The sequence below is a fragment of the Phyllostomus hastatus genome, unplaced genomic scaffold (genome assembly GCF_019186645.2).
Source record: "Phyllostomus hastatus isolate PE091 unplaced genomic scaffold, TTU_PhHast_1.1 phas_contig_40, whole genome shotgun sequence".
Classification (NCBI taxonomy): Eukaryota; Metazoa; Chordata; class Mammalia; order Chiroptera; family Phyllostomidae; genus Phyllostomus; species Phyllostomus hastatus.
The window spans coordinates 16,512,492-16,535,341 of NW_025333872.1; the positions used below are offsets into that span (position 1 = coordinate 16,512,492).

At 37.4% G+C, this 22,850-nt stretch overlaps 1 protein-coding gene across 2 annotated transcripts in view; it reads left to right on the forward strand.

Annotated features, from left to right (window-relative positions):
- The first annotated feature begins 10,645 nt into the window (after positions 1-10,645).
- The window catches only part of TINAG (tubulointerstitial nephritis antigen), an 83,658-nt gene continuing 71,453 nt past the window's right edge, over positions 10,646-22,850 (forward strand). Inside the window, exons 1-3 of one of the 2 annotated variants that reach the window (XM_045843274.1) lie at positions 10,646-11,126; positions 18,000-18,063; positions 20,964-21,053. In XM_045843274.1, coding sequence (XP_045699230.1) covers positions 10,772-11,126; positions 18,000-18,063; positions 20,964-21,053 — 509 coding nt within the window. In that variant the 5' untranslated portion in view covers positions 10,646-10,771. The remainder of the gene's footprint in view (positions 11,127-17,999; positions 18,064-20,963; positions 21,054-22,850) is intronic. The other variant, XM_045843275.1, reaches the window with a different exon arrangement.

Sequence of the window (22,850 nt, forward strand, 5' to 3'; positions counted from 1 at the left end):
ATGTGAACTTAATTTTAGAAATGTTTAGTTCAAGATGACTGAGAGATATTTAAGTGAACATGTCCAATATGCAGTTAAAATGAGGAGAAGGAATTTGAGGCAAACTCTAGACTGAGGATACAGACTTTGAAAGGCATCATACCTAATAAGTAAAGTCATGTCATGAGATTTGTAAACACTCTGATCTAAAATGATCTGAGCATATTATTTTCCTGGTAATGGTCTTTTGAGATCCATTTTAGAAGGCAGCAGAATTCCAGAAAACTTTACTCTTTACTTTTAAAATTACTTTTATTATTTAGGTCAATCTCAATATCACTGTACATTAAAAATCCATTCTCCCTTTTCCCTACTTCATGGTACTGTAGGCACAAGGTACGCTGCCTCAGTGTGAGCAGAAGTGCCAACTTCAACCTCAAAGAAGAGCTGGCAAGTCAAACAACTCTAAAATCTCTGCAACCAGTTGTTATTTCCCTTGAAATGATGCCTCAGACTTAAACTAAGAGTTGTTTTGAAAACTTAAAGGGAAGCTCTGGTTACACAGATGTAAAATAAATACCAATACATTATTTTTGTTGACAGTTATAAATCATCTGAATGTTGCTACTTTCGACACAAAAATTATGAGAGCCATTTGGTAGTGTAAATTTTATATGATTGATGTGAATGCTGCAGTTTTGTTGCTTTTGGGGGATAAAAATAGCAACAAAAACAGGATCTGAATGCAGCCTGCATTGCACTTGAACTGTTGCCCATTCTTGTTCAGATGTGTTTGCATTGTTGCTTAACAGCTAGTCATTAATGCCTAAACCAACTCAGAGTTTAGCAGAAAAATATGCAGGCGTGAGGCTTACACCATGTAGCAAGGGGGTCAGATACAAGGTCTAAACTATTGATGTCCTTTCTGCAGATAACCCACGTGTAAGAAAAGATGCTGACCTGGTCTATTTATTATTATTTACTTGTAAATTAAGTTACAGAAAGATTAAGTGATTTCTAAAAGGACACACACACACACACACACACACACACACAATGGCCAAATGGTTGTCTTTCATTCCAAATCCCATACAGACGTACCTTATTTTTTTGTGCATTGCTTTATTGAGCGTCACAGGTGGTGTGTTTTCTACAAACAGAAGGCAAGACCCTCCACCAGCAAAAAGATTACAACTCAGTTTATTGTGACACTCTTTATTAGGTGGTCTGGAACTGAGCCCACAATATCTCTGTGGTACATCATTACTTTCTTTTCTTGACATCACTGTTTTAAATGAGATTTCAGTTATGTTTTGATATCCCTCTCTATAGTGTAAGTGATGTGTTTCTCTCTCTCTCCTTAAAAGTTTGAAACATTTAGAAAGAGCTGTTAGTCTCCAGTTCTCTGTTGTCTGTGACAATGGCAATGCTTGCATTTTCTGTCTTCTGGCCTTCACTAGAGCAGCCGCTGAAAATGATTCACCAATGGGTGTCTATTTCTGATGAGAAAAAGAGGCTGTGAACTTGTCTGGAACCACCATGCCTCCCTCAAAATAAATGCACCTGTCTCACCCAGTGTTTCCTCTCATTTTCTTCATTCAGTTCTGATTCAATATCATTTTTAATGGGTTAATATCACCATCTCTGTGAGTGAATGGGATATGAATACCCTGAGGACCCCCTCTCATGAATACTAACTCTCTTCTATTCTGCAAAGTGAAGAAATATGACTGCTGAATATTTATAGCCCACTGGAGATTAGAATTTAAGATTAGATAAGATCTTAATAATGCATTTATTATCTAGAGGTGAATGATAGGAAAGGGAGGGGCAGAGCAAGGAAATAAATCAGAAAGGAAACTAATATATATTGAGTGCCTATTATATTTGATACAGAAACTTTTCTACTTATAAATTTTCAGTTTATGGGCTCTAACTGTGCGAACAAGGTTGCGCTGTAATTAAAAGAGCCCACTACCAAGAGATGAAGTAAAATTAGGTCATTTTTAGTCATTGTGTATCTTGAATCACAGACAGGAAGTCTGCCATGCATGTGTTAGTTTTGAGCTAATTTATGATCATCATTTACCCCATCATAGTAGGTAAGTGCAAAATAAGTGCCAGAAAGGAAAGACATAATGGGATGGAAAGTGGAGATAATTTTTATAATTTAGGAGTGATAGAAAAATGAATGAGTATTGCACAATTATATGGTATGACTCATTTTTTATAAAATGAATCCAAAGGATCTATCACAAATTATGAAATACTTGAAAACCCTGTTTCTTTATCATTGAAATTAATAGACAAAGGTAAAGAAACGTAATTGAAAAAAAACAAAGCAGTTTTTGAATGTGTGGTTCCAGCAGGTGTTTCCAGCCTGACTTGCACTCATAAAGTATCAGTGAAATAATTTGGGAGGGGGGATAAGACCTGCAGACTGACTGACTTTTATTTTTTATAATTTTTAATTCCCAGGTGATTCTAATCTGCAGCCAGTGTGTGAAAAACTGGGGTAGATGTTCGGAAGTTAGGCTGTGGGTTTTTCACTGAAAGACATTTTGAATATTGAATGTTCCGTGCTATGAATTTAGGATGATTGCCTCATTCTGGTGGAGACTCCACAGCCTCAAAGCCCATAGGAACTTTGCACATTAAAACCAGCCAGGAGGCAGTAAATGTTCTTGCCCTGTGCTGAGTACCCTTTCCCCTTTTGTAGAGATGATTGAGAAAGTGGAGCTCTCATTCACACATTTTCATATAGATGAAACAGTCATGCTTTGAAAAACATTCCCGCTTGAATGTAAATCAGCAAAGAGAATAAGATTATGTTTAGTTTTAAGTTATTTTAGGGAAAATGCACCTAGGACCACAAGCTAAAACCCTGGAGTCTCTTGGGATTTTAAACACGTTGACTTTGATGAGCCTTTTGCAAACTAATCCTCTGCAAATAAAGAATTTTCTGCATGGGTCCAGTATTTTTTCATAGATTATTTTATTCAACCCTCAAAGCAACTCTATAAAATTGGTGTTATAGTTCCTATTCTGATATTTGAATTAACTAAGCCTGTAAGAAGATAACTTGACCAATGCTACATGGCTAGTAAGGAATTTCAATCTGATTTTTATCTGAATCCAAAGGTAACAATAATGATCCTATATATGACATCCCTCATAAAACAAATACATGAGGGACCCTTGGAATTTTCACGTAGTTCATAAAAAATAATAAATTTTCATTAGGGGTCATCAGGTTCTAAAATAAAATTCTTTGTAAACACATTTAGTCTACTCAAATATCTTAATTATAGAGTCATGCTTTAGCCCTGGATTATGATGGGTAATGCCATTCACATCCTTGGTCTTCACTATTAACTATATGTTGATGATAGCTAAACCCACATTCTAGCAAAGATGGAAGCCAATTCCTCGTTAGACTTCTTCATTTGGATATCCACCAGCAAATCAAACAAGAGATTCCAAATCGAGCTAATCTTTGTCCTAAACCGCTTCTCCTATATAACTAATTCTACTATCTAGTCACGCATGCAAGTCATCAAGAGTAGGTAGCCACTATTCCCAATATGAATGGGAGAAGAGCAGATCCCCAAAGGAAAGTTTATGCTGTTACTTACAAAGAATTGCTGGTTGAGCAAAACCAACAACTGACTCATATTTCTTTTCAAATGTAAAATTTATATTTATAATGTCCTTGTTACTCAAGTTCCAAAAAAATCTAGCCCCTACCAGTTCTCAGTCTAGAAATTCTGTATTCTTTACATGGCAAATATCTTACATATTCTTTAAGACCCAATGGAAATGTGTCTTGATATTTTCTTCCTTAATTCCACCGGGAAGCATTGCCCACTGCGGCCTTTGTGCCCTCTTCAAATCCCCTGCATGTCCCTGTAATAAGACTTATCAAGGCTGATGGCACTGATTTCTTTAGAAGTTGGCTTCCCTGGCTATACTGGCTTGGCCTCTAAGCACTAAGATAGATTTTCTTTATCAGTGCATGCCCAGAATGTAGCAGTACCTAGAATATATTTGAAGTTCAACATATATATATTTTATTAAAAAAAAGTGTGAATAGAATTGCCTCTCTTCAAAGCATTAAACTGTTAGAGGCACACAAAGAGGATGAGATGGCAGGCTGATTTCTTATTTTCAAGTCCTCTTGTGAAATAAAGTATGAATTAAAATTTTTTATAATATTAGCTTTAGATATAGTATTTTGCATCTCCCATTGTCTCCTGTTTAAATATGTTGAAATTAGAAGTTTGATGTGAAAGAAAACCTGGTTCTTACTTAGAGTCATAACTTTTTCTTGTAATAACTTTTTCTGTTAGCTTTTTCTCTAGTGTAACCTTTACTATACCCTTTGCCTTTACTCATATTTCTTTATTTTTTTTCTTTTCTTTTGATGAGGAGAGTTTCTTTTTGGGTCTTGTCATTATGATATTTGAGTGGCTCCTCCCCTGTCTACAACAAGGCAAAGAATTGGGAATGTAATTTCTTTTCTTTTTTTTTCTAAAGTGGAACAACAAGTTAATTTTTCTCCATTCTCCCCTCCCCCTCCCCTCCCTTCCCTCCCCCCTCCTTTTCCTTTTTTTTTTCCTATTTTTTTAATCATTGTTCAAGTACAGTTTTCTCCCTTTTACTCACATTCCAGCCCACCCACCCTACCCTCCCCACTTCCCTCCCATTACCATATGATCTCACCTTTAACAGGAACCTAAACAACAAAACAAAGAAACAAGCAAAATATAACCAAAGACACTGAAATAGAGGACAGGCTGACAGTGACCAGAGGGGAGAGAAGAGGGAATTTCAGAAGAGAATGGGTAGGGTTTACAGGAACAAATTTAAAGGACACATGGACAAAAACTAGGCGGAGGGTGGTAATGGAACGTAATTTCTGAAGGAGGTCTTCAAACCAGAGCAGAGAAGACTTAGAGTAGGGCTGTAGGAGGGGACAGGAGGCAGAGCTCAGGTGAGCTGTGTTCTCCGCCAGGGGATTGCGAACCTCTGCATTACAGTCTTCCTTTAATGCTTGGTGTTTTAAACTGAATATTCCCTTTGGCTGTTTTAATCCACAAAGGCACAGTACATAAATCACTGTACTACACAATTCTATATCGGAAAAATAAAAAGTGAAAAAGGATGTTAGAATTGTCATTGCAAAAAGTAAAACAATTTAAAAAAATAAGGGGAAAGTAGATCCAAAGTACCTGTTTAATTATAGTGAGAAGTTAGAAGGCTTTGTGCAAAACTGTTAAAAGCCTGGACCTGGGCCCAACATCGTGAACTATTGTCAGTTGGGAAGCTATTGTGAGATGCTCTTTTCCATTTTATAGACCTGCTAAGTTTTAATTTTTTAATAAATCTTCTCAGCAATGTATAATTAGAGGCCAAATGTGCATTAAGTGGTAAACTTCCACGGAAAAGCAGAGTTTCACCTCTTCCGTAACAATGCACAACCAATCTGTATGAAACCCTGTGGTTCTTCCCCGGATCACTATCCTCCTTCCATATTCTCTCCACCTCAAGAATCACTGAGTTGGAAAAGGACCCAGAAAGATTATTGATGTCATGGGTTAAATCCAGACTGTAGTCAAGAGGACCAGGTGAGCATTTATACAGAAACGCAGGATGAGGCAGGGAAAGGTGCACCAAGCTTGGAGTCACACACTCCATCACTGGCTGTGTGACCTTGTGTAGTCACTCAATTCTCAGTTCATCATCTATAAAAACCAAAACAGGGATAATAATAATTTTGCCATCACAGACTATTGCAAGGATTAGCAGAGATTATGTACACACAGTAACACAATATGTATTGTGTATCATATAGATATGTACACACACATATATAGGATATATATATATATACACACACACACACACACACATATGGATTCACATTGTAATTTTAATGTTCAAAATCCTGCTGTGTCCCTCAGCAGCCTAATCCAAAGACAATTGCACCTTGCAATTGGAAGTTTTCTTCACATCTTATTGAAATTCTTTTTTCTAAAAATTGAATTAACTCAGTGGAGTAGAAATAAGAAGGTAGCTTCATATAAGTACTTGATGGCCAATGTGTGAAGAAAGAACATTTTATTTTCGGCAAGTCTTCCTGTATGCAGTTCTTCCGGCCCTCTCCAGTCCTTCTCACCACTCGTGGAGCATCCCAGATCTCCTGTCAAGGTGAGGAGATCGAGCTCTGACCCCTGAAAGGTGAGTTAGTATTTCTTAAGTCACTTCATCAAAGAGTACTTACTACCATAAGACACATTTGCAAACTTCATAATTCAGAGGAATAAATCTCTAATGATAGAATTTAAGACAACAAAATAGATTGTGTTCAGTAAGCTCACCTTTCTGTTATGTCTTTCTCTCTCTCCCCTTTTCAAGTTTATATTTTGCCTATTTAAACTTCCAATTATAAGAACAATTAAATTTTCCAGTGTCCAGTAATTTTCATAACATCTAGCTAAGATATAATATTAAGGAAGTTATTTGATTGACTTCACTCTTCCTCCAAAAAACCCAGAAGGCTGAGGATTGCCTCCACTGTCTTCTGTGTGATGGAGGTCATAAAAATCACAAGAGGAGGGAATGTGGAACTTCTCATCTGGAATGTACCTCACCCAAGGAGAATCACCAAGTTGGAAGAGGGTATGGCATGGTGGACTTGAACCTTTGAGTCATACATATACCACACTGAATTTTGGTTTTTAAAAAATTTCATTTATTTATTTTTTAAAGAGAGGGGAAGGGAAGGAGAAAGAGAGGAGAGAAACATCGATGTGGGAGAGCTATATCAATCAGTTGCTCTCACAAACCCCCAACTGGGGACCTGGCCTGCAATCCAGGCATGTGCCCTGACTGGGAATTAAACTGGTGACTTTTTGGTTTGCAGACAGGTGCTCAATCCACTCAGCCACACCAGCCAGGGCAACACACCCAAATTTTTTGAAAAAGCACCCTCAGTTTGTATGTACTATTGTCATTATAATATCTCAAAGCTATGAGTTAGTGGAAGTTCATCTGATCAACCTTTAGTTAAATCCAATTGCAAGTAGGCATGCTATTTTCATTTGTTTCTGATTTCTTGTTTGTTCAAAATTTGTTACAATATGTGTAAAACAGGGTTTATTATCAGTGTCATTAACACTTTGGACCAGAGATTCTTTGTTGTGGGTTCTGACCAGTGTATTCTGGGATGTTAAGCAGCATCCTTAACCTCTATCTACTAGATGCTGTGGAACCTGTACAGTCAGGACAGTAAAAATTGTCTCCAGACATTGCTAAACTTTTCCTAGGGGGAAAAGTCACCCCTGCTGAAAAGCAGTGGTCCAAAGAAACACACCAGTAGTAACACTTGTGTCAATATGTCACTTTCAATGTGAAGTTCCTTGACACGGAGGGATATTTGAAAGCTTTTGTCAGTTTAGAGAAGGTACATTAGTTAAAATGAGATGTTATGATCAGTAAATAACACCAGACAATGATAAACTGTAGTATTTACCTGTGTGCCATAAACAAATAAGTCAGCACACCTCCGGCCATTCCTCCACACACGGAACTCCCACTCTCACTTCAGGGTGAGGGCTACTGTGTAGATGTCAGAGAAAATGCATCCATGGGAACCATTTCCTCTAGGCATCCTGTAATGGCTGCTTTTGGGTTACAGGGAGGGTGTTAGTTCTTCAGCACTTCAGGCTTGTTATGGAGTGGGGTGCGGGGAGGAGTAGGCCCTGGTCAGTAACTCATAAAGTTGGAATTTCAGCTAGCTTTGTTCTAAAATGGTACGGACTGAAGGAATTGGGTAAGAGAGAGTTTGAAGATGGATAGAAACCAAGAGACAAGTGAAGGAATAGGGTAAATGGTCACAGACCAAAAATCATAGGTGGAAGAATCGCTTGAGAACAGGACAACACCTCATCTCCTGCGTCTGGAAGGAAGATGGAAGGATGGCTGCAAATGTAGATAGGTTTAAAGATCACTTGGAAAGTGATGATCTTTAGTAGGTTAGGAAAGCAAAGTTTGTAATAGTTAGTAGGGAAAATTGGAAGCAAGTTAAAAAATATATAAGCAGCATTTAAGAGCTTAGCTGAGATAAAAATCCAAAAATGTGTGGTGGCATCAGTACTATGGGCTGATGGATCACCTCCAACAGTGCTCAGCAGATGTGGTACAGGGGCCGAAAATGCAAATTGTAAATTCATTCATTGATTGAATACATATTTATTGAAAGACAAATACGTGGTAGGCACTGAGTGCTGTAGGAAAACATGCAAATTACAAATAGACAAAATTCTATGATTTTGGAGATTTTACATTCTGGAGAAAAAATAAGAAAATAAAATCAATGAATAAAATTATTATTTATTAGTCATAAGCATAGAGAATGCGGACAGGGAGTGATGGGGCTGGGAAGGGGTGTCATTTTAGATAGGAAATGTAGGTGTGGCCTCTCTGAGAAGGTGTAGATTAAAACAGTGGTCCCCAAACTTTTTGGCACCACAGATCAGTTTCATGGAATATGGGAGGTGGGCAGGAGGCAGAACTCAGGTGAGCCTCACCCCCCTGCTATGGATCGGGTATGACGTGGAGGTGTAGGGGATACAGGAGGTGGAGTTCAGGGGAGCTTCGCTTGTGGTCCAGTTCCTTACAGGCTGCAGGATATGTATCAGTTGGTGGCCTAGGGGTTGGGGACCCCTGGTCTAAAAGAACACTTGAAAGAATAAGATAGTGAGTCAGGGAAATATCTGGGATGTGTGCCTCAGGCAGAGGGCACAGCAAGGGTATAGGTACTAAGACAGGCGGGAGCCTGGCATGTTGAGGAATGGCAAGGAAGCTAGTGGCAATATGAGCAAGGTATAAAGTGGTTTAAAGTGAGGTCAGGGAAATAACAGTGTTGGAGGTATAAGGTCTTGCGACTCATGGCTTCTAGGGTGATGCAGGCTAGGATTTTTGAGGAAAGATAAGGTGTGAGGAATAGGGAGGAAACAAAATGAGAATGTTTGTGAAAAAATATTCTAACATGACCACTTAGAAGAAAAGGAAATGAGTCCATCAAGAAGGGGAAGAAAATAAAGAATGAATGGAAACATAGCAGGCAAAAGAGGAAAGAGTTCCTAGAGGGAGAGTATACTTACTAAAGAGTATCCTTAATAAATAACTAATTTATTTTGCATGTGGTATAGCATGTGCTATACTTTCTATTTGTATTATTTTAATTAAATTTTCCATTCACTTGACGTGGTAATAAATATTATTATACAACTTTTGTAGATAAGAAAACTGAGGTAGAGAGTGGCTGGGCCACTGTCCCAAAGACATGGGACTGGTCAGTGGTAAAACTAGGATTTGCACCCAGGCTAAGTGCTGCATGAGACCCACCCTGTATGATAAAGGTGGACGCAGGTCTTCGGGGATTGGATGTTAGGAGGTTGCTGGGGAATATACGTGAGAATGTAGACTGCACTTTACAGCAGCTGAGCGACTCAGTGCATGACAAGGAGGTGGAGGCAGCAGTTTTTGAATTGGAGAGACAGGGGGATTATGGAGAGTGATACCAAGATGATGTAAAATGAAATAAAAAGAGAAAAAGGAAGGTGCGAAAAGCAAGCGCAACAATGAAGATTAAACTGTGAATCCAATAATTTATGGAACAAAGTCAATGAATAAATTTGAAGGGTTGGAATTATGAATTAGCCTTGAAGGGGAAGACCCTGATTTTATAGAAAAATAAATGAGGACCAGAGAAGCAAGTTATCAACCCCAGGTTTTAAAGCCAATTAAATAGTAGCTTGGGGACAAGAGTCCAAGTTTTCTGATTGTCGAGACAAGCTCTTTCCACTACGCCATCCACCTACTCTTGCTGAATCATCATCTGTTGGTTACTAATCCCCAATCCAAAGGGAGTTATTGTAGTTAATGAATAAATACCGTGTAGCAAAACCCAGTGTAAATGCACAGCTCTACAGAAGCACTAAGCACATCTTGACCTTTGAGTTTCCTTCACAATTCCCTCCCCCTGATGTTCTTCAGTACAGAGTATGCACTTTCCTTAACTATACACTGCCTTCCAGTTACTGCAGGTTGCTATGTTGATGCCAAGCAGGGACTCAGGTGGAGAGAACTGTCATCCTCAGGGAATTTCTGGCTGAATTAGGTTCCACTAAGCCTTGAAATCAAAATGCTTCCTGGTAGGTAAACAGAGTACAGATGGGAAATCAAACCAGCGTGTGACTGGGCATGATTTATAGCAACTATTATTGATATGACAGATCCTCGCAGGCAGCCTCATGAGAGCCTGGATTCCAGTTGCAATGCAAGTAGGTGAAATGAATAATTGTGGTTTTGACTTTTGAATTTCCTGTCCCTTGACAGTAGTTATTGCAGTCATAATTTTGGCCATGTATATTCTAGAGAGGTTTTTGACTAAAAATCTAGGTTTTGGGGGAGACAAGCAATATTTGATATATCATCTATGTATTTATTTTATAGTGATGAACATTTTTTACATAATATGAAATATTATAAATTGTTAACTTCAGAGGAATTACAACAGCCTGCTTCTAACACATTATCTTGGGCAAACATTTAAATTCTTGATTAATGTTTAACTACATGAAGTGTACTCAGTTCAAGTAAAGGATCAGTATCAGGATTCCAGCGGAGTTGTCTTGGTGATTAGAATTCAGTCTCCAAAGAGAAGCCCCAAGGAGTCGTATATTGGATATAACAGAGAGTGGGAGCTGTATGTGACCTGTAGAGAATGTGGACTGGATATAAAATCTTCATCTTCTCTTATCTTATTACAAAAATTTGGATGGAGAAACAGTATGCATCTCAGAGAGAAGTGGACCCTGGAGCTGATTTCACTAGCAATCACACCATTTTGGAAGGTACTCGATTCAAAAGAGCCATTTTCAAAGGGCAATACTGTAGAAGTTTTGGGTGCTGTGAAGACAGAGATGATGGCTGTGTCACTCACTTCTATGAGGTGAATGCCCTGTGTTACTGTGATAAATTCTGTGAAAGGGAGAATTCTGATTGCTGTCCTGATTACCAGTCATTTTGCCGTGAAGAGAAAGAATGGCCTCCTTACACAGAGCCTTGGTATCCAGAAGGTAGGCTTTGGGAATGCGTGTCAGCATTATGTTGTACCAGCTCAAAAGAAGGTCTGACAAACTTTCTCTTTTCCTCCTTCCTTCTTCCTCCCTTCCTCCCTCCCTTCCATCCTTCTTTAAGATTCATTATTCAAAAAAATAAATATTGGGATTACCAGAGTAATTGCCTTAGGGTTGTTAGAGTATTTTGGCTTAGATGAAGGTACATGAATCATACTAGCACCACCAGGAAAGTTCTGGTGTGATGGTCATGAATGCTGCTCTGAATCCTCTTTTGAAACACAATCAACCTATATAAAAGTTACTGGAAACATTTTTTCTTTCTTTGTAAAAATGTATCGATGACAGGACTCTCAAGCTTTCTTGAGTGTAACCTCTTAGAGAATCTCATGAAAGTCACATGACCATCTGCAGATTCATGCAATATTTTACTTACTATCTTATGGGACTAACAGACCTCCTAGCATTAGAATCTATGGTTTTGCAAAGCCACTAAAACCAGTACAGATGCCAAATAAAGTCAGCCACCCACCCTGCCTAGTACCAAATAGATTCTTCATTTGCATTTTTGTTTTGTTTTGTTTTATTTTGCCCATCTGGGATTTTTAAACTATTATAAAGAAAGGAGACCTTCATATAAAGTAATTGTAAAAATCTAATTAGTGGGTAAATACAAATAAGTCATAAAGAGAATGATGGTATTTACTATATTGGTATAATTAGAAGAGAATGACTATAGATTTTGAATTATCACATATTCAAGGTTTGCAACAAGCACTAAACTCTGTTTATGAAGCCTTATTTCTCTGTCACCCATCAGATCAAATTTCCTCAGCAGGAATGTGGTTTAATCAGAGCTTTGTCATACTACTGTAAATGGGTATACTGACTAGAAATTACAGTTAGGACAAAATTTAATGTAAACTAGAATTTGATATCCTTCCAAATTAAGATCTTGTTTCAAAATCCAGATGCTGTTATCTTCATTCTCAATGTCATCTAATTTCTAAAAATTGAGGAAACCCTTCTTAAAACACAAAGAAACAAGCAAAATATAGTCATAGACACTGAAATAGAGAACAGGCTGACAGTGACCAGAGGGGAGAGAAGAGGGAATTTCAGGGGAGAATGGGTAGGGTTTACAGGAACAAATTTAAAGGACACATGGAAAAAAACTAGGGGGAGGGTGGTAATGGGAGGGAAGTGGGGAGGGTTGGGTGGGTGGGCTAGAATGGGAGTAAAAGGGAGAAAACTGTACTTGAACAATGATTAAAATAAAATGAAAAAAACACATATAATGTTAAAATTTCTGCAGGATTGTCATTTATCTCAAGCCTTTGCCTTTATCGATAAACAGTGCAGCAAACATTTAACCCTAAAAACTGGCAGATATTCTACTAGGAATGAGAGATTTAGATGTACATCAAAAATTATTCATTGAGCCCTGGCTGATGTGGCTCAGTGGGTTGAGCACTGGCCTGAGAACCAAGGGGTCATTGGTTCAATTCCCAGTCAGGGCACATGCCTGGGTTGCAGGCCAAGCCCCCAGTAGGGGATGTGTGGGAGGCAACCACACATTGATGTTTCTTTCCCTCTCTTTCTCCCTACCTTCCCCTCTGTCTAAAAATAAATAAGTAAAATCTTTTAAAAATCATTCATTGAATGTCTCCACTGTGCTAGGTATAATGCTTAGTTCTGAGGCAACCATGGGTAAGAAACAAGGCTAAGATCTTATTCTCATTGAAGTGACAGTCAAGTTGGGGAATGTGTGTATCAGATATTTAACAAATTCACTGTACAACTTCAAACAGGCATAACTTCTCTGAAGGAAGCACTTAAGGGGCTGTGAGAAAGTATATCAGAATATACCATTAATGTATAAAATAACATATACATTAATGCAAATAGGTCTGTTTTGAGCACATTTGCAAATATTCTTCCTTTATTAATAAATATTACATCTAACACTTTTTAAAAATCTTGAATGAATGAGTAACTTCAAATATAAAATAGAGTATAAAATAAAATACACATTTAGCCTGTAGGGGAGGGCAGCAAACGAGGACATTTAAACTGAGACTCAAGGAGTGAGGAGACAGGATCTGGCCTGAAGATCCAAGGGCTGTTCTGGTCTGAGCCCAAGGAGCTCGGTCTAGGAACTAAAAGGAGACCACCCTTTCTGCATAGTAATGATTATTGGAGGGCTCGGGTGCCATGAGATGAGGTTTGAAAGGTGAATAGAGGTCAGATTATGACAGGATTTATAGGTCATATTAAGGATTTAACAATTCTGTTATGAGAAACCATAGAAAGGTGTTAAGTAGGAAAAGGTTTGGTTTCATGGGTAAGTCTAAATATTATGTATAAACTGCAGTGCTTTGCATGTGCTGAAATGTATTTGAGCTTTTCTTTTTTTTGAGATATATAGCCTGTTTAGAAAGTAATTACTACTTCTTCAATGTTCATTTTTGCTTGAGGGCTAGAATTTTGCTAAGACTTTAGTTTACGATCATTTTTAGGCAGAATTTATCTTGTAGTTTTTATTCAATTCATTATGAAGGGAAGCAATTAATCATTTTTTATTCAGTAGGGAAAAGTTCACATTAGACTATAATTGCTCTCATGAAGGTAATTTTTTTCTTTTTTTTATCTTGCTTACAGAATAGCTGATTAAAAGAAAATACTTCTACACAACATTGAAAATTTTTGCAAAATTAGCTAATGCAAAAACAATGGTATATTACTTACACATTTTTTACAGTCTATTTCTTCTAAGATGTGTTGTTAATTCGCTGATCTATTAAATAATATTTTTAGTTATCTCATACATGGTATTGTCTACTTTTTTGTACTCTATCTTAGGAGCTCCTTTAAACCAGTGAATTAAAACTATGTACATTGTTTTAAGAATTAAAAACATCACATCCCTTTTGTATAAACTGGATGTAGAGCACATTGCCAAATATCTTCCTTCTATGTTTTTCTCCTCATCTCTGATGGTAACTTCCAATAAGTGGAGGATTTCAAATGTCAAATACAGAAAACAAGTGATTGAGTTTGAAATGGAACCAGAGTGGATTTTCCAGGCAGAATCTTTTGCTGTAGCAGATCTTAAGAGTAGAGTATACCATCTGTTGTGATTAGACTGAAGCTAATTTGATCATGCACAACTCACGTTCACATTGGTAAAAAAATGTATGGGAGCCACTGACACATTTGAATTGGAGGAATATTATTTACTCCTTCATAACCTTTTAAATTACATTATAATGATAATAAGTCACACTCAAACTCTGCTGTAAATACTGATAGTTACAAAAACGTATATTGGTAAGGAGACATTGGTAAGGAACCAATTCATACAACCTCTATAAGCTTCATACATCTACTTTGTGTGAAAATGTATTGGAGGGACATGTGATAATATTACAGAGGTAGGACTTTTTTATCATTACAGTGGGTGTCAGGGAATGAGAAATCCTCCTGCCAGTGGCCGGGCACAGGACCTTTCAGAGATCAATTCTAGGACACCAGGTATAAGAATAACAGCTTTGTACCTTAGAGATACATATAAACTATGAGGTATGAGTAGAATGTAACTTAAACTATTTTATGTAATCTATATAAATTGAGTACTATTAATTTAACCAATAAGAGCTGATTATTTACATCTATTATGCTGATTAACAAGCCACTAGTTTTAACAATGGAAGCCCATTTCTGACATTCATTATACCCACACTCTAGCATTCATCAAAAGATGGATAATGGAGGCACTTACAGCAGCTGCCCTGGAATCTGGCTTTTCTGAGTGATCACTGCTGAGATGTAGGAATCCTGATTAGAGCAAGTAACTGCCTTCCCTAAAGTCAAGTTTAGACCAGCACAGATATTATAACACATTATGTTAAAGTATTTAAAAATAAATTATAAGCATCTTATCTTTTCTCACATCAGTAGACCAACTGTTTCACTCTCCAAATGTTTTGTATTGGTGGCTGTTAAAGTTGCAAAATTCCATTAATTTCAATAGTCGTTACCTTTTTTGTTGTTATTGTTGAGATCCTATACATGTAACCATCAATTAATTCACTCTGAGGTGCTTCATACATATTTCACTGTGAATATAAAGCCACCGGGAATTGTCTTATCTCTCTGTCATAATTTTTCACCTAATTCCATCTGGGTTACTGCTTACCTTGAGTCAATTCTTCCTCTTGACCTTTAAATCCCAGACTCTAGTGTTTTCAAGATCTTTACCCTTACAATGATCTCTTTCCCTTCTCCCCCCTCCCTTCCACTCTGTATCTCTCCTACCTGTCCTTCTCTTTCTCCTAAATCATCATTTTCTCCCATCCTTCCTGATCAACTATTAAATTTACAAAATGTGTATTTGTAGCAGCTCCTAACTTTGAAAAACCTCCCTTGATTCTGTGTCCTGAACCAGCTACTATCCCATTTCCTTCTTTCCTTTAATGGCAAAATAGCTGAAACATTCTGCTTCCTGACTACTAAGTCTCTTATCAATGTATCCTACAAGATGTCATTTCCTGCTAATCAGTGAAATCTCTCTTGATGGGGTTATTAACCACTTTGACATTACTAAATGCAATATTCAGATGTCTGGTCTCTCTCTCTCTCTCTCTCTCTCTCTCTCTCTCTCTCTCTCTCTCTCTCTCTCTCTCTCTCACCTCCCTGCACTACTCTCGGTGATTGATGACTTCTGCTTGTCTGAAATCCTTTGTTCTCCTGCTTTTCAAGATTCTGCCCTCTCCTGAATTTGCTACTTCCTCTCAGGCCATTCCTTCCCAGTTTCCTCTTCTGAATGTCTGTTGGATGGAGTGTTTTAAACTTTGCTCTGGATCTCTTTCTCTTACCTATATACAACCTTTCAAATGGACTCTTATTTCGTCTTAAGGCTTTAAAAATATGTATGTTGCTCTCTCTTAAACTCACGCTTCAGTCTTGACTTAACTCTGGATTTTTATCCTCCAGTAGCATTTCTAACCTAAAATAGGCAAAGCAGAACTCTTGATTTCTTGTCACAAACCTGTTCCTTATTTCAGTAACAGATTCACCATCCTTGTATTGCTAAAGTAAAACTCCTAGTGAGACACCCTTGATTCCTCTATTTCTTCACTTCCCAAACTCAATTCATGTCCCATTGCTTTACCTCCCATTATGCCCACTTCTCTCCGTCCTACTATTGTGCAAATCCTTCAGGTTCTGGGAACCCCACCCCAGCCAGCGCAACAGGAGCAATGGGAGCAGAGGCATTTGGGTAAGGCCTTAGAAGTTGCTGTAAAATATTTGGTTTTATTCTAGATTTTATGGAGTCCGGGTCAGGGAAGGGATGGCCTTTTTCCCTTAGGACCTTATGATTTCTGTTCCCTTTATCTACATGACTGTGATGTGATGTACAAGCAAGATCCATGGGGGATAATTAAAAATCAGCTTTGATTTTACCACTCACCCTCCCCTTAAACTAATCAGAGAGGTACTCCCCTTGACTTTGAACTAACATGAATCATTACATGAATTTTCTGTAGCTTCTAGATAACAAAATGTTTTAAGGTCTCTTTAAGTTACAAACATAGTGTACACTCATTAATTAAAAGTTTGTAATCCTGGGTAGTAATTATAACTTTGAACTTGATTGAAAGCTGAATCTTTCCTCTCATCTTTGCCGTGTCATGAAATTGGTGGAGAGAAGTAGTTTCCTCCCCTTTTTTCATGATTATAAAATGTCAAAAGTCCATAGGAAAGAGGTGAATAGATGCAACCACATAGAGATTTTAGATTCATTCATTAAGAAAAATATTAAGCTGAAAAACATAATACATGCTGAAGAAGGCTAGTTGTAAAGTTTCCTACAAAACAATTTTTTGAAAAATCAAAGGATAGGTAATTGTATAAGCGGCTTTTGTGATATTGTGACTGGTAGTTACACCACATCCTTTAGAACATTTTCTAAACATGTAGATTTTTTCCTAAGATTGAATGAGTAAAAAGTTAGAATTCATTTGGTTTAATTAGGGTTCATTGATGTGATCTATCAATTACATCTTTCCGTCAAAAAAGTTTTTACATGACAAAGTAGTAAGTTTTGCTACTTTGCTAATTGAGCATGATTTTTAAATTTGTATAAATTATTTTCTTAGAAAGGATTTAATATATAATCAAGATACTATTTTCACAGTATCTTACTGATGGTTTTTATATGGTGATTATTCACCATAGTTAGGGTTAGGGTTAGGGTAAGAGTTAGTGTTAGGGTTGGAGTTAGAGTTAGGGTGAGGGTTAGAGTTAGAGTTAGAGATAGGGTTAAGGCTAGAGTTAGGGTTAGGGTTGGGGTTAATAGTTGAAAAAACTGGATTTGGAACACAAATATAAGAAATATTATTAATCACATGAATTTTCTCCTGTTCCAAATCCTGAAGAAAAATAGAATTCAATGAAATGGTTTCATATTTTGTGTAGTCATATGTAATTAATCACATTCACTTATGACACTTGATTAGTTTTTTAAAAATAAGAAATGATGTAAGCTTATTTAAACTTTGCTTAACTATTAAAACACAGTTATTTTTTATGTGTGGTTGGTGGTAATTTCTTAGTAATCTAGTTTTCTTGCTTCACAAATCCTCTCTGTTGGAATCTAATACAGACTTCTTTAGATAAAAGCTCATGAAATAATCCCAGAAGAATTTGATATATAAACTTTGACACAAACCAGATGTGAACTTCCACCAAATTGACATCACATATTTTTGCATAATTGAAAAACTAAACACAATTTTAGATTACTTGTTGTGTTAATGGACTTTATTGCTCAATTTAGAATTTTCATTTGTTTACGTGTTATATTGGCAGGTTGCCTCAGAGAGGGTCAACATTATGAAGAAGGATCAGCAATTAAAGAAAACTGTAACTTCTGGTAATACATTTTTAAATTTTTGATCAATTTATTTTTAATTATATTTTATTGATTATGTTATTACAGTTGTCTTGACTTTTTCCCCTTAGTCCCCCTCCACTAAGCACCCCCTACTCCCTCAGGCAATCCCCCCACCTTTGCTCATGTTCATGGTTCATGCATATAAGTTCTTTGGCTACTCCCTTTCCTATACTGTATTTTATATTCCCATGGCTATTCTGTAACTACTGATTTGTAATTCTTAATTCCCTCACCCCTCACCTACCCTCCTATCTCTTTATTTTTAAATTTTGTCATTTTAATTATGATGTGTCTAGGGGTGTGCCTCTTTGTATCCATCTTATTTGAGCCTCTCCGTGCTTCTTAGAGTTGCATGTCTGTTTCTTTCACCAAATTATGGAAATTTCCTCTCATTATTTTTTCAAATAGATTTCCAATATTTTGTTCTTTCTCTTCTCCTGCCACCCCTATGAAGCAAATGTTGGATTGCTTAAGGTTGTCCCACAGGCTGCTTACACTATCCTCATTTTGGATTCTTTTTTCTTCTTCTTGTTCTGATTGGTTGTTTTTGCTTCCTTATGTTCCAAATCATTGATTTGATTCTCAGCTTCATCTGCTGTACTGTTGTTTCCCTGTAGATTGTTCTTTATTTCAGTTAGTTTATCCTTTGTTTCTGAATCTATTGATGCTGTTAAAGTCCTCACTGAATTCCTTGAGCACCCTTATAACCAGTTTTGAACTCTGCATCTGATAGGTTGCTTATCTCCATTTTGTTTACCTCTTTTTCTGGACCTTTGATCTGTCCTTTCATTTCGGCCATGTTTCTTTGTCTCCTCATTTTGGCAACCTTCCTGTGTTTGTTTCTATGTTTTAGGTAGAGCTGATTTGACTCTGTGCCTTGGTAGTGTTGCTTAATATAGTAGGGTCCTGTAGAGTCCAATGGCATAGCCTCCCCTATCACCCAAGCTGGGTACTTCCAAGCTGGGTGTGCCCTTTGTGCGGGCTGAGTACACCCTCCTATTATAGTTGAGCCTTGATTGCTGTTTGTAGATCAATGAGAGGGATTTACCCAGGCCAGTCAGCTGCAAGGATTGGCTGTGACCACTTATCACCAACCTCCGCCTTCCATGGAGGATCAGCTATGCAGGGGCAGAGTGGTGGTACTTGGATATGGTCTGTAGCTGTCCACTTGGTGCAATGGCTCTGGGGCTTCCCTGGTGGTGCAGGACAAGGTCAACCCCCACCACGTTTTGCCTGGGGACCACCTTGCCTGAACTATAAAACAATCTGAGATGGCTGCTACTTGGTCTGGGCTTGGGGATTTCCAGGCAAAGCTAAACTATGAAACTAGGCTGCTAATTCCTGGCCTGGGCCTCACTGAGGCCAGCTGCTGCTTGTTAGAGGGAATTTAGGAAGTCTTGAAGCACTAGCCAAAACCATTCATATGGACAAGCAGCTTCAGTGGGCCCATAAGTTGGGAGGCGCAGAGTTTCTGGGGATCTATCTCTAAGGCAGGTCAAACAGTGTTAGCAAGGTTGATGGAATTTAGATACAGCACCAGTCTGCCAGCTCTGTGAGGGGAGGGACCAGAAAAGGGACAATGGCCTCTGCTCACCCAGATGCCAGACACCTTAGCCTCTCCCAGTATGCCACTGGTGCTCCTCAAGCTGCCACCCTTGTGCCAGAGTGTGGAGGGAATGAGTCTGAGTAGGTGAGTCTGAGTGTGGGTTCTTTAAAAAGAAATGCTTGGAGTTCCAGAAGTTTCTTCCACTGACTCAATCCCCACTGTTTTTTTCAGCCAGAAGTTGTGGGGTCTTATCTTCCTGGCACTTCCTGGGTTGGGGGCCTGGTATGGGGCTAGGACTCCTGGTTCTCAAGATATCCCTCCTGAATTTTTATCCACCACATGTGAATGTAAGAGTGGCCCATCCTGTGTCTTTATCCCTCCTACCAGTCTGGATGGACATAGTTTCTTTAATTCCATATTTGCCAGACCTCCATTCAACTCTATTTCTGTCACTTCTGAGCCATGGTTGTTCTGTATCTTAGTTGTAATTTTGTTTTGGTTGTGAAAAGAGTTGAGCCATGTCTGCCTACACTGCCGTCTTGACGGTAGTAAATTTAAGTGGTACTGAGCTGAATCCTACTGTTCTTATGTGTTTTCTTCAAATAAAAGAAACATCTGTGCAACAAAGCATATATTCAAATAGAGATAGAATCATAGTCATAATATATCATAGACCTATAGTTCGCATAAGCATATTTAATTTTAATGCATGTTAAAAAGATAATCATATATAGATATATATGTAACTGATTTTAGAGAGAGAGAAAGAGAGAGAGAGATAAGAGGGAAACACTGTTTCCTGCACACATTCTGACTCAGATCTGCAACCTTTCAGTGTACAGGACGATGCTCTAGCTGACTGAGCCACCCAGCCAGAGTGTGTGAATATATTTTTTTATTGCTTGAATTTGATGTTCATCAGACAGCAGGCCTGCATTATATATACCTCTTAATTATAAACATTCTGATATACTATGAACACAGTAACTATATATGAAAACAGTCTACCTTAATAGGATTATCCTGTAGAAAGTTTCCAATTGTAAATACATTGAATCTACTGTTTAAATTGATATGTTTTTAAACTTCAGTGAATGTGTGGTCACTTTATATACTAACTTCCTGGAGTGCAAGGTAAGAGCCTATTGAGTGGGAGCTAATGCATGTGCTATAGTTTTGGGGGCTTTTTTTGCCAAAAATCAAATAGGCACATGGCTAACATGAATCCAAGTACATTTTATTTTATGCCTTAGCAATGTGATGTGGTTACTAATTTTGTAAATGTACTTCATTAAGGCCAGGCCACTTTTGTAATTTTTTATATTTTTTCTAGCACATGTTCAGGACGGCAATGGAAGTGTTCTCAGCATGTATGCCTTGTTGAACCAGAATTAATTGAACATGTCAATAAAGGAGATTATGGGTGAGTGAAATCTTGCTTTATAGGCTTTTTGACACTCCCAGTTACTCCTCAGGTTTCAAATGATGTATTTCCTATCATTTACTTCTAAAAATAGTCATTATTTGAAAAGAAAGAGTGAGAAAGAAATAGGAAGGTAGGTAGAAAGGCATGTAAAATTGGGATGCACAGAGGTGAATATTAAGTAATTAAAATTCACAAAGAGGAAGCATAGAGCATGCTCTTAAATTGTCTAGAAAGGAGCAGTGCTGCAATGTGAGCAAGGAGTATATGGAGAGCTTTAGTTTGGGTGAGTATTCAGGCAAAATCAGAAGGTAGACATAATTGATTTATTCCTGCCAATCACATGTTCAACTCTCCTGGGTACGTCTAGCCTATGGGGACAGTATTATATCTTGATGTTGCCCTAAATAACCAATCCATCTAGAGAATTTCACTGAGAGGTTGTTATCTAGTCAATTTCACTTACAATTAAGTCAAAGGTTTGCTTGGACAATTTTCCTTTGATAATAAACTAAAGATAGGGCTGATTGACACTTAAAACATAGGAAATAACTTTTTGATGCTGTTGGAAAGATTAAAAAATTAGGTTACTTCTCTGCTTACAAAATAAAAATTAAGATGCAGGTGCTAACACTGGTGTTTTTTAGTGTATTGAAAGAAAGAAGGATAGGCTGGTTGGTGTCTGTCTCAGAATTTCTCCGCTGCCATGGATCAAAACTCTATATACCCCTGATAACATTTTACACATTTCGGGATACGATTTCATATAAGACAAATTATTGTCAAGCAACCATAAAAGTGAAGTGTCCCTGAAATATACTTTTTTCAATTTTTTATTCATTGCTTTTTAGAGAGAGAGAGAAGCATCAATTTGTTGTTCTACTTATTTATGCATTCATTAGTTGCTTCTTGTATGTGCCCTGACTGGGACAATGCTCTAACTGAGCTACCTAGCTAGGATCAAAATGTATTTTTAAGAATTAGAATCATTCCCTTCTACACAGAAAATATATGTTTCTCAGCACAACAGAGCCATTATTCCAATGTACCCAAAATACTGTCTTGGGAGACAAAAAATATGAGAAGTCACATTTGTTGACATTAATAATCTTAAACCATTCTCAATTCCTCTGTGTATATGTGTGTGTATACATGTGTTTAATCAACACTTTAGGTGATAATATATTTTAAGTATTTCTGGGGAAGGCTCGTTATAGTTTTCTGTAGCTAAGCGATACTCAGATCATTAAAAGAACATAAGAGTATGTGTCATCCTGAGACATGACCTGAATCAGGTTCCTATAAGCACACACTTCTAAGAAGCCATAATAAGTATCCCACCTTTCAACAGACTCTTGAAGAACCACAGTCTAAAGCAGTGTGAAAAGAAACTACATGTAACAAAAGCTGCTGGGAATGCTGCCTTCTTTGGAAGGAAGAATTGTCTTTTCATCATTTGTTTATTGACAGAGTACTCTAGGACTGTTTAAGTGTCCTAGATTTTGCCTTTTAGTAGCAAACTTAGATGACTTAAAAAGAATAAAAAGTGAAGTGTAATTGGAGCCAAAGGAAGTATACATGGACCAAAGGAAGAAAAGTTAAGTAAAAGACACAAGGCAGGAAGAAAAGGAGTGAAACTCAAATAAATTTTGGGGGGAAGAGGAGGAAGTGCTTCAATTTAAAAGAAAGTTCTAATTCTCAGATATTTTCTGTTCCTTATGTTCAAATTGTTTTCATGTGTAAAACAGAATTATATATCATTCATTATTGATTGAATGCTTTAAAAAACAGCCTACA